General features: G+C 45.1%; 1 protein-coding gene across 1 annotated transcript in view; it reads left to right on the top strand.

Annotated features, from left to right (window-relative positions):
• Nucleotides 1-2025, top strand: part of EIF3A (eukaryotic translation initiation factor 3 subunit A) — a 35415-nt gene extending 33390 nt beyond the window's left edge. The window contains exons 22-23 of the mRNA XM_077455459.1: nt 1268-1455; nt 1568-2025. Of these exons, the coding sequence (XP_077311585.1) occupies nt 1268-1455 (188 nt within the window). The 3' untranslated portion in view covers nt 1568-2025. The remainder of the gene's footprint in view (nt 1-1267; nt 1456-1567) is intronic.
• The last annotated feature ends 10730 nt before the right edge of the window (nt 2026-12755 follow it).

Below are 12755 nucleotides of genomic sequence, written 5' to 3'. Positions count from 1 at the left end.
GTGTTTTTAAAGGGAGCCATGCCGTTTTATATTCCCCAAGTCTGACCATATAGTGTGTAGTACAGTCTGTCCTGCTGTTTATTCCAAGACTGAAATCCGCAAGCAGACAGTGGCAGCCTCCTTCGTGACAGGATGGTAAGCCCTGGTTCACACCAGTGCAACTTGTCATGCGATATTGAACTGTCAAATTGCTGACAATGGAATCATTTAAAACGTTGCAACTCTGAAAAAGGTTCTGGCACTACTTTTTGGGGATTTCATTGCGACTTGCATAGACTTCTATTAAAGTGATTCTAAAGTCTTGTTTGCTTTTTTTTTTTATTTTTTTATTTTTTATTTTTTTACAAATAAAAAAATAAATAAACATATTTACCTGGCCTGTACAGGGGTTTTGCACAGAGCAGCCCAGATCCTCCTCTTGAGTTGCTCTTCTTTGCTCCTGGTTCCTCCATCCTGTTGAGTGCCCCCACAGCAAGCAGCTTGCTATGGGGGCACCCGGGTCACAGCTGTGTGTTCATTCAGACACTGAACCGCGACCCCCCCCCCTTCCTCTCCTCATTGGTTGACTGATTAGCAGCAGGAGCCAATGCCGCCGTGCTGCTGTTTCTGGCAATGAGGAAGGGAGTCCTGGGCAGCCGAGTCTTTCATGCAACATCGCTGGCTCTAGATGGGCTCAGGTAAGTATTAGGGGGGCTGCTGCACACAGAAGGCTTTTTTATCTTGATGCATAGAATGCATCAAGATAAAAAAAAAAATCTTCTGCCTTTACAACTCCTTTTAAATGAAATCTCGATTTGCAATGAAATCAGAGGTGCAGATCGCACCGTTCTGCAGCTTTGAAATTGTGCTACATTAGCTTGATTTCAAAGCCCCACTGGTGTGAACCAGGTCTAAGGCCTTGTTTACACATAGCATAACAAAGCATGCTCCCCCCGGTTCACAGGTGTTCCATTGTTCCATGCAGCCCCGTGCAGGCAGTCTCATTGATGTCAATTGGAAAACAGCAGTCGCACAGACAGAGCCGCTGTTCCCAATTTTACATCCGTGTGCATGCAGGTGTGTGGGGATACGCTCCCACATGGATGCCAAAATGGGACAAAGTGTCCAAGCATTCACTTCGTCCTGCGAGTAAACACAGCCTCACGTGGGCACATACACATTGATATCCCCCCCCCCCCCCCGTGTGAACGAGGTCTAATGGTAGTATAGTCTGTCTTCTGTCTTTATCTCATTCCATGCTTTAATATTCAATTTTCTGATATTGCAGCAATTATTCCAGCGAGTCCATGGCGAAGAACTGAAGACAAAGAAGGTGGTCCTCCAAAACGAGCCCCGCCCCCGGCAGAGGTCAGAGAGAAGCCATCATGGCGAGCAGAGAAAAAGGAAGATAAAGACGCACCTCGCCGTACCAGAATTGAGACAGATGAGGATGGCTGGACAACCGTACGGCGCTAGGTATATACAGGGCGTTTCAGTGTCTGTATAAGGTCCTTCCCAGAATTAATAAAAGTCTGGATCTAGTCCCCTGGTTATTGACTCTATCTCCGACCTCTGAATTCACTTGCAGGATGAAGATCAGGTAACGTGTCCAGTCCCTCTACTTACCTGCATGACAGACCAAGCTGAGGAATGTCCAGCTGTTCAGCCCATGTGACCTTCGCTCTCATTACGTGATTTCCCTGCACAAACCTTCCAGCTTCTGTCTATGAGTGTGTTTAACATAACATGTAAAATGGTACTCATAGATCGGCTTCTACCTTTAATAGCAAGACTTTGCCCATTGTGGCTTCTTCCATAAGCTGCATCAAGTACTTTTACGTGAATGTCCATAAACCTAAATTTTTGGGCTAGATATTCACTTTAAATGGTGGTTAAGAAACTAGATTTGAGGTCAGATTTTTAGCCCTTCTTATTCCCTATAATTACTGTGTTGCTACAGTTGTATCAATGAGCATTATGGTATTGTTTGGGTCAACACAGGATCTTTTGCTGCTTATTCAATAAAATAAAACTTGCTGGAAAAAATGTGCTTCTTTCTCTACATGGAAATCCCATCAATCCTGAAATGCAGTCATTGGTGGCTCCACATGTTTGGTCCAATGTTATCTGATGTTTATGGCTTCCAACTGAGGCCTGGAGAAGAACTGCCATCTTTTCTATCTCTATAGAGGCCAATTGTATTTACTATGTATCATGTGGTGGATGGTGTACACTGGAATTCCCTCTTTACCAGGGGTAGGCAACCTTAAAGAGGTAGAGATCTACCTGAACAACATGGGAGAAGTCAAAGGTCGCTGGGCACAGTGTCAACTCTTCACACCTGATTTAACCTCTAAATTGCCCATACTACTGTGTTGCAATCATGGGTTTAAATCAGGTGTTGAGGCAACATATCACCTCCTCACCACCTGTCAAACACACTCGGATTGCTTTTCAGAGGAGCAGAAGCACCTGTTGCACTTGTGAATGAGCCCTTGGTTGCATTCGGCAGTGGCACCCTCAGGGCTCATTCACACGTAAAGGTGGGGGGTTGGTAAAACCCTGAGATTGAGGGGGGTGTGTGTGTTTTTTTTTTTTTTTCCCCCACCCCTAATCCCCTACCTCCTTTAGCTGCCAAAGGGTGCACACATGCTCCAGCAGGAATTAAACCCTGTTGCTTTTGGTGGGTTCTACCTGCCAATCGCGACCCAGTCAAGCAAATGGGGCCACTCTGCAAGCGCCCCACAACTGTGCATGCTTCTGCGGGGTCCAAGGGGTTAAAGCAGGTGGTGAGAAAGCAACACAACGATGCCTGCTTTAACCCTTTGATTACTGTACTGTACAAGGTAGGGTACTTGCAGAGTGACCTCATTCACTTGAATGGGTCATGCTTGGCAGGAGTTACCCCCACCAACCATGATGGGGCGTATAAGTCCTGCTGTGGCTACAACATGTGTACACCCCACTGCAGCTAAAGGGGGTGCAGTTGGGGCGGGGGGGTTGTAAAACCATGGGGTTTTGTAAATGAACCCTTACGGTTCTGAACCCCCTGTAAGTCTGCTTTCACATTGATGTGCTGTGGTTTCTTTCCAGTGTTAGCAGCTCTTTGCCAAAGATTTCTATTATATCCTGAAGGTGTGGTGCTCTTTCTGAAAGCGTACCTAAACAGTCTAAATGCAGGAAAGCTGAAGGTACACTGCACTGCGCCCGTGGTGTGGGTAAACCGCAGCACATCAATGTGAAAGCAGACCCTTACTATTATGCCCAGTGTATTGCTTCACACTGACGTGATGATCTCCTCTTTCCTGCTGCTGGCACCACTCTGGAGACCACTACCCGGGATAAGAGGTGGAGTGCAGTTGGTATCACTCCGCATGGGACACGAGCCGCCATTACAGAAGGAGGCATCTGCTTATGCAGCTCTTGCTCCCTACTACAATTCCAACTTTACAAGTAGTCCCTCTGCACTGCAGTCTGATGCTCTGGGAAGCCCAGACCGCTATCTACCGGTTGCTGACTCCCGCTCTATACAATTTGGCTGAGAAGACCAGCTGTTAGAAAATCTTCAATGCTCTCATTTGGTGTTTGCCAGGTTTTTAAAGGAAATCTCTGTGTTTTAATCATTCTAAAGCAATGTTAATCACTTGACCTCCAGAAGATTTACTCCCCTTCATGACGGGCCATTTTTTGCTGTACAGCACTACGTTACTTTGACAATTGCGCGGTCATGCGACACTGTACCCAAATAACATGTCTTTTTCCCCACAAATAGAACTTTTTTTGTGGTATTTGATCACAGCTTCCTGGACAATGTGTTTACCTTAATGCATGAAGTTAAAAAATGTTCTCCTTTTAGAACTACATTTAAAAGCGTTGTAAAGGCTGAAGGTGTTGTAGTTTTTTTTTTTTTTTTTATGTTAATGCATTCAGTGCATTAAGATAAAAAAAAAAACCTGTGTGCAGCAGCCGCCCCATCTCTATCCAACGCTGTCCACAGGTCCCTTCGTCCCTGTCTCTCCCTCCTGATTGGCTGAGAGACAGCAGCCAGCGGGTGGAGAGGGGCATGGTCGAAGGGCAGCTCCGTGTCTGAATGGACACAGAGCTGCATCTCTGCTCGGCTGCCCCCATAGCAAGCTGCTTGCTGTGGAGGCCCTCAACAGGAGGGAGCAGCAAATATCTGGGCTGCTCTGCAACAGAGCAGGTAAGTATAACATGTTTATTAAAAAAAAAAGACTTTACAATCACTTTAATTCTGCTTTACCCACCATCATGTCAACTTCCTTCCTTTCTAGGCCATTTTAGGGCTGTAAACAATTGCTCAGTCATGTTGTAGTATACAAGAATTGTATATAATTTTTTTGAGACCAAAATTTATTTTTTTACTGGATCAAAAAAAAACGCTTTTGGGACAATAAAAGGTTTTCCATCTTTTTCTAGAGGGAGTTATGCAAAATTTAAACTTAAATTTTACATAAAAAGAAAGCAATGATTTGCACATCTCATGCACCCATATTTTATTCACAATAGAAAACATATTGAATGTTTAAACTGAGAAAATTTACCACGTAAGAAAAATAAGGTCATTTTGGTGTTGATGGCAGCAACGCATTTCAAAGTTGGGACAGGGCAACAAAAATCTGGCAAAGCACATGGCACTAAAAAGGAAAAGCTGGAGGAACATTTTGCAAAGTTAGATAAACTGGCAACAGTTCAGTAACATGACTGGGTATAAAAAGAGCATCTTGGAGAGTCAGAGTCTCAGAAATAAAGTACATCTATGTACATAGTTGGGCACTCCTAATAAGAGCATGCAACAGCTCCCACAGTTCTTTTAACCCCTGCAATGGCGAAAGATTACAGTGTGGGGGTTATGGGTGGAGGAAAATTTCACCCAACATGAGGTATCTGCACAACGGATGCATCCATGTTAACTGTAAGTTATGTACTTTGTGCTGATGACTTTTGTGTTTTTTGCTTTGGTTGCACTTAGGCATAAACCAAGTACATGGAGGTAGGCCTTCCTTGTCTGCCTCTAGGAGAGAAGAGCTCACCCCTCTTTGCCTGTTCACCCATTAGCACTAGAATGTGGCTGCGTTCTGTCCTGCTGTTCCACCACCTTAAAGTGATTGTAAAGGCTAAAGTTTTTTTTTAACCTTTATGCATGAAGATAAAAAAAAAACCCTATGTGTTGCTTCCCCTAATGCTCACCTGAGACCCCTCTTAATCCAGAAATGTGCACAGGAGCCTCGGCTATCCCAGATCCCTCTCTCCTCGTTGGCTGACACAGCAGAGCGAGCAATTGGCTCCCACTGCTGTCAGTCACAGCCAATGAGGAAAGACCAGGAGGCAGGGCTAAGCCACAGCTCTGTGTGTCTTATTGAAGCATAGAACAGGGATAAGGACCATTGCAAGCAGCTTGCTATTGGTGGCACAGGTCAAGGGGGAGGAGTGCGGGCGGGAGGCCCGAGAAGAGGATTGGGGCTCCTTTGTGCAAACCCATTCCACAGAGCAGGTAATTATAACATGTATGTTTAAAAAAATTAAAATTGAAGTTTTAATATTTTGATAACGAAATATCCACAGCCACCCGGCTGTCCTTTCTGTAAAATGAAATGGGCAACGCAGGCAAGTCAAGGTTCCAACACCTTAAGTGCCCGTTCACACAGGGGCGACCCGACTTGCAGCGCGACTCAGACGCGACCTGCACACGACTTCAGCAGCAACTTGCAAAACGACTTCTGTATAGAAGTCAATGCAAGTCGCCTGAAGTCGCCCCAAAAATAGTACAGGAACCTTTTTCTAAGTCAGAGCGACTTGAGTCGCTTCCTATTAGAACGGTTCCATAGTACAGAACGGAGCGCGACTTGTCAGGCAGCTAAGTCGCTGACAAGTCGCGGTAGTGTGAACATTCTTTCAAAAAACAAATGCTACAAGATGGAAACTGTTAGGAACCTCTTCTGTGCCCCCTGCACTTTTGTTTCACGGACATTCTATAACTTCCTGGCCATCAAATGCTGTTCCTACTGCGTTCAGTGACCATTGAGCTACTCTCATTGGACACTGGAATGGAAGTGGGCAGACATAGCCATAAAGTCTAACCCCAGTTACAAGTGAAATTGCGTGTGCAGAAGAAATTTTTGGGATAAGGAATAAAATAAAACAGGCTGGCTAGTGAATACCTGTTGGCAAAAATTTTCACTTCAAAACTTGAAAATGGAGGACTCTTTTGCTGCATTGAGATTTTTATTTACATGTTTAAAATTCCATTTTAGGCCTGAGGCTCCATGCACGCTAGCGTTTCATTTAAAGCTGAGTTCCGCCCACTTTTGAAAGGTGGTGTTAAACTAAAGACCACCCCTTGATTTTGGATGTTTGTTTTTAATAATTTTTTTCTTTCATACTTTTTTTTTTTTAAGTACTAAGTGTACTTCCGTCCTAAGTTGGCCACGGCCCAAGACTTAATGTCCTCTTCTGCGGCGAGCCCTCCTCCCCCGCTTCCTTCTGGGACCTGTGTGTGTCTCCCAGAAGACAAGCTGACTGTTCACAAAGTGACTTGCGCATGCGCAGTAGGAAACTGGCTGTGAAGCCGCAAGGCTCCACTGCCGGTTTCCCTTAGTTACAATGGCGATGAACGGATCGGCTTCGGGGGGGGGGGGGGGGGCACACGTCGTGGGCTCCCTGGAAAGTTAAGTGTCCTTATTAAAAGTTGGCAGCTACAGTGTTTTGTAGCTGTAGCCTTTAAAAAAAGAAATTGTGGCTGAAACTCCGCTTTAAGCTAAAAAAAAATAGCTGGATAATAAAAACACTAGATATAGCTTTTTTTGTAGTAGCGTTTTAGAGTGTTAGGTTTTGCAGTAAAAGGGGGGAAGAAAAGCTCAAAAAAAGTATTAGGCTCCATGCACACTGAAGCTCAAAAAAGCTTTTTCTGGATGCCAGATTGCTGGCAGAAAACGCTGGTTGAAAAAACTTGCTTTCAACAGCGTTTTGTACTAGCGTTTCTGAGCGCTTATTAGCATTATCGTTTTCAGTAAAAATACACAGAGGACACTCCAAAAATCCCACAGTACATTCCAAACTCCCACAATGCATTGAAAAAAATAGAACGCCGAACACTAATTAACGCGTGTTTATGAGCGTTTATAAACGTTTGTCGGCGTTTGCCGTTTTTTGGCGGTGAAAAACTGCACTTTGAACGCGAATTTCTAGCGTTCAGAAAAAAGCCCATAAACTCCACTGATTATTAAAGCTAAAAAAACATCCATGTGTGCATGGACACATAGGCTAACATAGAGTGGAGTTTATGGGCTTTAAAAAAAAAAAAAAAAAAAACGCCCAAACTCCAATAAACTGCAGTTTATGAGCTCCAGTGTGCATGGAGCCTTAGGAGCGTTTCTTTGGAAAATATAAAAGATGAAGTTGTGCCAAGTAAAGAGATCAAACCTTAAAATTGTGACAAACTTCAGCACCCTATGTTCTCCATAGGTGATGCCTAAAAGCCTCTACAGATCATCAATTTAGAGTTAAAGGGGTTGTAAAGGCTGAGATAAAAAGCCTTCCGTGTGCACCAACCCCCCTAACATTTACCTGAGGTCCCTCTCTGTCCAGCAGTTTCTCAGTCAACCGAGATTCTCCTTACTGTTTGGCTGAGACGCAGCAGTGGCGCCACTGGATCTTGCTGCTGTCAAAGTCAGAGCTAGCCAATCAAGGGAAAGAAGGGGTGGGGCCGGGGTTGGGGCTCCATATCTGAATGGAAACGGGGAGCTGCGACTCGTCTCAGGTGCCCCCATAGAGAGCTGTTTGCTGTGGGGGCACTGAACAGAAGGGAGGGGCCAGGATCACAGAAGGGGGACTCGAGAAGAGGAGGAGCCAGGCTGCTCTGTGCAAAACCACTGCACAGAGGAAGTAAGTATAACATGTTTGTAAAATCTTTCTTTCCTATAAAAATAAAAATCACTTTAAAGAGGAGCTCCAGATGTTTTTGTGTTTTTATTAAAAGTCAGCAACTACAGCAACCTCTAGCTGCTGACTTGTAATAGACACCTGTCCCAGGATCCAGTGATGTGCTCAACCTAGCCGCCCCTTCTCTCCCTGGTGCTGGCCCTTAACTGTAGGTAGTGCTGCACATTGTGAATGGTCCCACTGTCTTCTGGGAGGTGGGAGGAGAACTTCCGCTTGGATTGCATAGCCCAGGCATGTCCAAAGTCCGGCCCGTGGGCCAATTGCGGCCCGCGGTCCAGTTTTGAACGGCCCACCTGGTCTTTCTCAGTTTGGTGTGCTACGGGATCAGGGCTGTCAGATGAGCCGATCCCCAGCACTATGAGAAGCTCCATGAGCTTCAAAAGTGAAAGTGAAGTGCAGAGGAGTGTGCTGTGCTCTCTGCTTCCCCCTACAGTGCAGTACCCGGCTGAATGAGGAAGCTGCAAAGGTACTGTACTATGCTACAAGCTAAATTAGTGTTAAAAAGGGCTATTCATGTGTGTGTGTGTATGCCTATATATGTATGTCTGTATCTGTGTGCACATGTGTCTGTATGTCTTTATGCATGTGTCTGTATGCGTGTCTGCATGTGTGTCTGTTACTTTTAATCCGGACCCCCCCCCCCCATCTTACACCATCAAAACTGCTTTTGTAGGGCTTGTGTGTGATATTAGCCAGGACTGTTGCTCCTCTGAAAAGCAATGCATGCACAGATCTCTTTTCAGAGGCATTTGAATGGCAGTAAAGAGGCATTATGTTGCTTCCTCACCACCTGTTTTAAGCCCGTAAATGCAACATCTGCGTGGCTGCGTACTGTGGGTAGGGCAGCCCATTAATTTCAATGGACTTCCCTACTTACAAAAATGCAGGGAAAGAAGTTCCCGAGCTTTTTTTTTTAAATTGCACTGCACCGAAAGCACCCCACATTTTCCAATGTGTGGGGTACCATTAAGAATTAACGGTACCCCCTAAAGTGCAGAGCATTCGTCTGTATGTTGGGAACGAGCGCAACAAAGGCAAGAGAATTCTTGTTGGGCCGTGAATTAGTGCTCGGATGGACACACTTAGACCGAATTTTGTCAGGCAAAATGGTCGGCCCTCTCGCATGTTCACTTCATCAAATCTGGCCCTCTTTGAAAAAAGTTTGGACACCCCTGGCATAGGTGATCGCTTTGCCAGGCACCGCCCCCTCTTTTGGGTGGTGGTTTGCTGTAACCATAGACCTAGAATTATTGCTCTTACTCCAGTGTGCATGGTAATAAGTAACACATGTAGCACAATCAATGTTTTTGAGCGTAGACACCCAAACAACTGCATTTACATGTGTATGTGGGGGCTCAAGCATTGGGGCAGATTTTTATCACTTTAAAAAAAAAAAAAAATTTTCACCTATCCATATTTTTTGGTGTCAAGTTTTCTTTCTAATGAGACATCGGGTGTCTAAAATGGCATTACTGGGGTGTGCGAAAGCAATCTGGTGGCTGCACAGCTGCCGAATCCCTGTTTATCTGCCAGCTTGTCAGATTTACACAACCCCAGCAGTCACTGACTTTTGTACATTGTTGGCAGTAAAAGGGATTGGGCATTTACTAAAATTGGAGCAGCTGTGCCTAGTAACCAACCACCTTCGGCTTGTTCAGTTAGCCCCCGTTCACATCAGTGTGATTTGATATGTCAAATCGCAGCCGCTTGCTGGCAACGGCACTGTCCCAATCGGTGCGATGTTGACCTTGTGGCACGGCACCAATTTCCAAAAGTAGTTTCTGCACTATTTTTAGCAACTTTAGAGGCGATTTTAACAGATATCTGTGCATGAAACTACACAGATGTCTTTTAAATCGCCCCCGAACTTGCACTGAAATGATTTAAAATTTTGCGAGTTCAGCTGAACTTGCACGATTTCAAACCCGCATTCAGTGTGAACTTACCCTAAAAAGTTTTTTTCTTATTTCTTTAAAAATATTAAACATGTTATACTTACCTTATCTGTGCATCTTGTTTTGCACAAAGCATCCCAGATCTCCCCTCATCGGTGCTCCTGGCCCCTCCCTCCTGCCCCCACAGCAAGCCCCTTCCTATGGGGTCACCTGCACTGAAACACAGCTCTGTGTGTCCATTCAGACACGGAACAGCGGTTAGCCCAAATGTTCCTCTCTGAATGTGCAGGTTTTTTTTTTCATTCCCTACCTCTAACACAGCTATGTTAACATGCACACATAACATGGAGGGGCAGTGCCGCTGATAAGGCAGTACAGCCAGCCCTTCTGTACTGGGTCCAGTCCCCATCAGTTCAAAAGGGGGGCCCAAGCACCTGCTGAGTGGGAGGCCTGGCTGTACTGTCTTATTGCAGCCACCGTTCCTCTTCTGCCTTCCCCTGCAGCGCTGCCAGCTTCTTCTTCTCCTCTCTCTCCAGCTGCACTGCAGGGGGATTGGTTCTAGCACATGCGCCACTTTCATCTGTCCAGGGCCCCCTATGTGCCCCTTCCCCCTACAGCGCCGCTGGCTTCCCCCCACGTCCTCTCCTGCCGGAAGGCTGCTGCAGGCATATAGGTGGATGTTTCAGGATGGAAAGCAGGGGGAAGGGGCCAGTAAATATGTCACTTTTTGACTCCTTCCTTTCTTGAATGAATACAGGGAGTGATTAGTACCCCTTACTCCTGTGTTCATGCATCGCTGAAGCATAGTAAATTGTATTTAATACGCCTCAGTTTGTGAATGAGCAGGAAGCTTTAGAGCACTTCCTCTTCCTTCATCTGTGCAGCTGAGGAGGCAGAGAAATGGATCGATGTTCTCAGTAACTTCCAGCCTGAGTGTTCCCTGTAGGCTTTATGGTGCCCTGTAATTTCTGTGGAGGGGCATTTAGAGGCAGAAGGAAAAAAAAATGTCAAAAGTCTATAAAAACGGGTATTACTGAGCTGCAGGATGTACGAGGCCTTGTAATTCTTTTAACTGGTTCTGTTCTTTCATACAGTTTTGTTGCCATAGGTTTCCAGATCAGCAGACAGAGGAAGCTTTGTGCTTGGCTTCCCCCTCCTTGCTTAGCAGCTGTTGAGATAAGGTATGAGCACACAGGGGCCGCATTGTTTTTAGTGACTTGGCTCACTCAGAGAGCAGTATAAAGTGGGACCGAAGTATGTAACGATGAACTATAGTCAGTACAGAGAAACAATTATTTAAGCCAATCAATCAAATTTCTCCAAAAATGTAGGCCAAAGTGTATTCTACATGTTCCAGGGGCTGATCCTGCTAATACTGTTTTTGGGGGGCAAAAGTAAAGATCTGATTGTGATCAAGATACTGATCTGTGCACACTATACTAGTAATGGCGGTGATCAGCAAATTATAGTGTGACCAGGATAGTGTGGTGGGAAATCTGGTGCCGACACTGGCTGGGACGGACACTAACTGACCTTGACGCCGTTAGTGCCACCAATCCGTGATAATACTGTACTAATGACACTGGCTGGGAGGGACACTAACTGACAATGACGTTGTCAGTGCCACCAATTAGAGATCACATAGCTCCCAACTGTCCCTGATTTGGAGCAATGTCCCTCTTTCCCCCTCATTTGTCCCTCATTTTGGCCTGATCTATATAGTTGTATATAAAATTCACTTTTTTTCCTTTCAAAAAGTGTTCCTCAGTGCTAAACCTTTCATCCAATTTCTAAATTGCTGCATTTGTACATTTCAAAAGCCAATATAAAGGAATAGTCGTGGTAAAAAAAAAGGCCTTGTGTATTTAATTAACCTTTTTTTTTTGGTTAATTCTCCTTTAAGTGGATATGGCAGGGGGCGTATCCTATGCTTGCATACATTTGTAAGTAGGTGTCCCTTATTGGGGGGTGTATAATGATAAGGGGGTCCTAAAAATATAAGTGTACCATAAAGTGTGTGTGCTCAATGGCAGGTAGTATAACTGAATAATACGCAGGGTCGGTTCACACTGGGATGACTTGTCAGGCGACTTGGCCCCCTGACAAGTCACGTCCCGTTCTGTACAATGGAACCCTTCTAATCAGAGCGACACAAGTTGCTCCGACTTAGAAAAAGGTTCCTGTATGATTTTGGGGGCGACTTGCATTGACTTCTGTAGAGAAATCGGTTTGCAAGTCGCCTCAGCGGTCGTGTCCAGGTCGCCTGAGGCAGTCGCACTGCAAGTCGTGCTGCCTAAGTGTGAACCGACACTAAAGGCATACCATTATGATTTACTTGCTCACTAGGTGGGAGACTTGGCTTTGATTTGTCTACAGTCAGGTGTATGTTAAGACTGCTGAGAGCACCATTTATTTGCTGTCTGTTTTACTGACGCACACTTTGTTCTCACAGTATTCACTTGATATGTCAATCTTGGTGGTATGACTTTACTTATGCTATGCGCCGTTGAGCACACGCACTTTATGGTACACTTATATTTTTAGGGCCCCCTTATCGTTATACACCCCTCCATTAGGTCAAAGATAGCTTATTAAGCACTTTAAGGGGAGCAACTTACACACTTTTTTTATTGTCACTTAGCATGGAGTTCTTTTTTTCTTTAGGTGTCCCTCATTCTCATCTCAAAATGTTGGGAGGTATGTGATAATACTGTACTAATGACACTCCAACCAGAGTCTGTTTTTACAAACACAGATCAGTAATATGATTGGCCACAGCTGATCAGCAGGTATACTGCCAAAATGATTGGCTGTAACCTGCTGACAAACCTGAGCTGTTGTTAATCACAGCACAGGTCGGCAGGGGGCGCACTTGTGCCTGAAAACCAGGATGTAAGCAGCATACATACGGGTACGTTGCCT

This window comes from Lithobates pipiens, unplaced genomic scaffold (assembly GCF_037356315.1).
Source record: "Lithobates pipiens isolate NorthernLeopardFrog02 unplaced genomic scaffold, aLitPip1_a1.2 Scaffold_25, whole genome shotgun sequence".
NCBI lineage: Eukaryota > Metazoa > Chordata > Amphibia > Anura > Ranidae > Lithobates > Lithobates pipiens.
The sequence above is the reverse complement of the archived record's forward strand: the minus strand, read 5'-3'. Positions and strand labels throughout refer to the sequence as shown.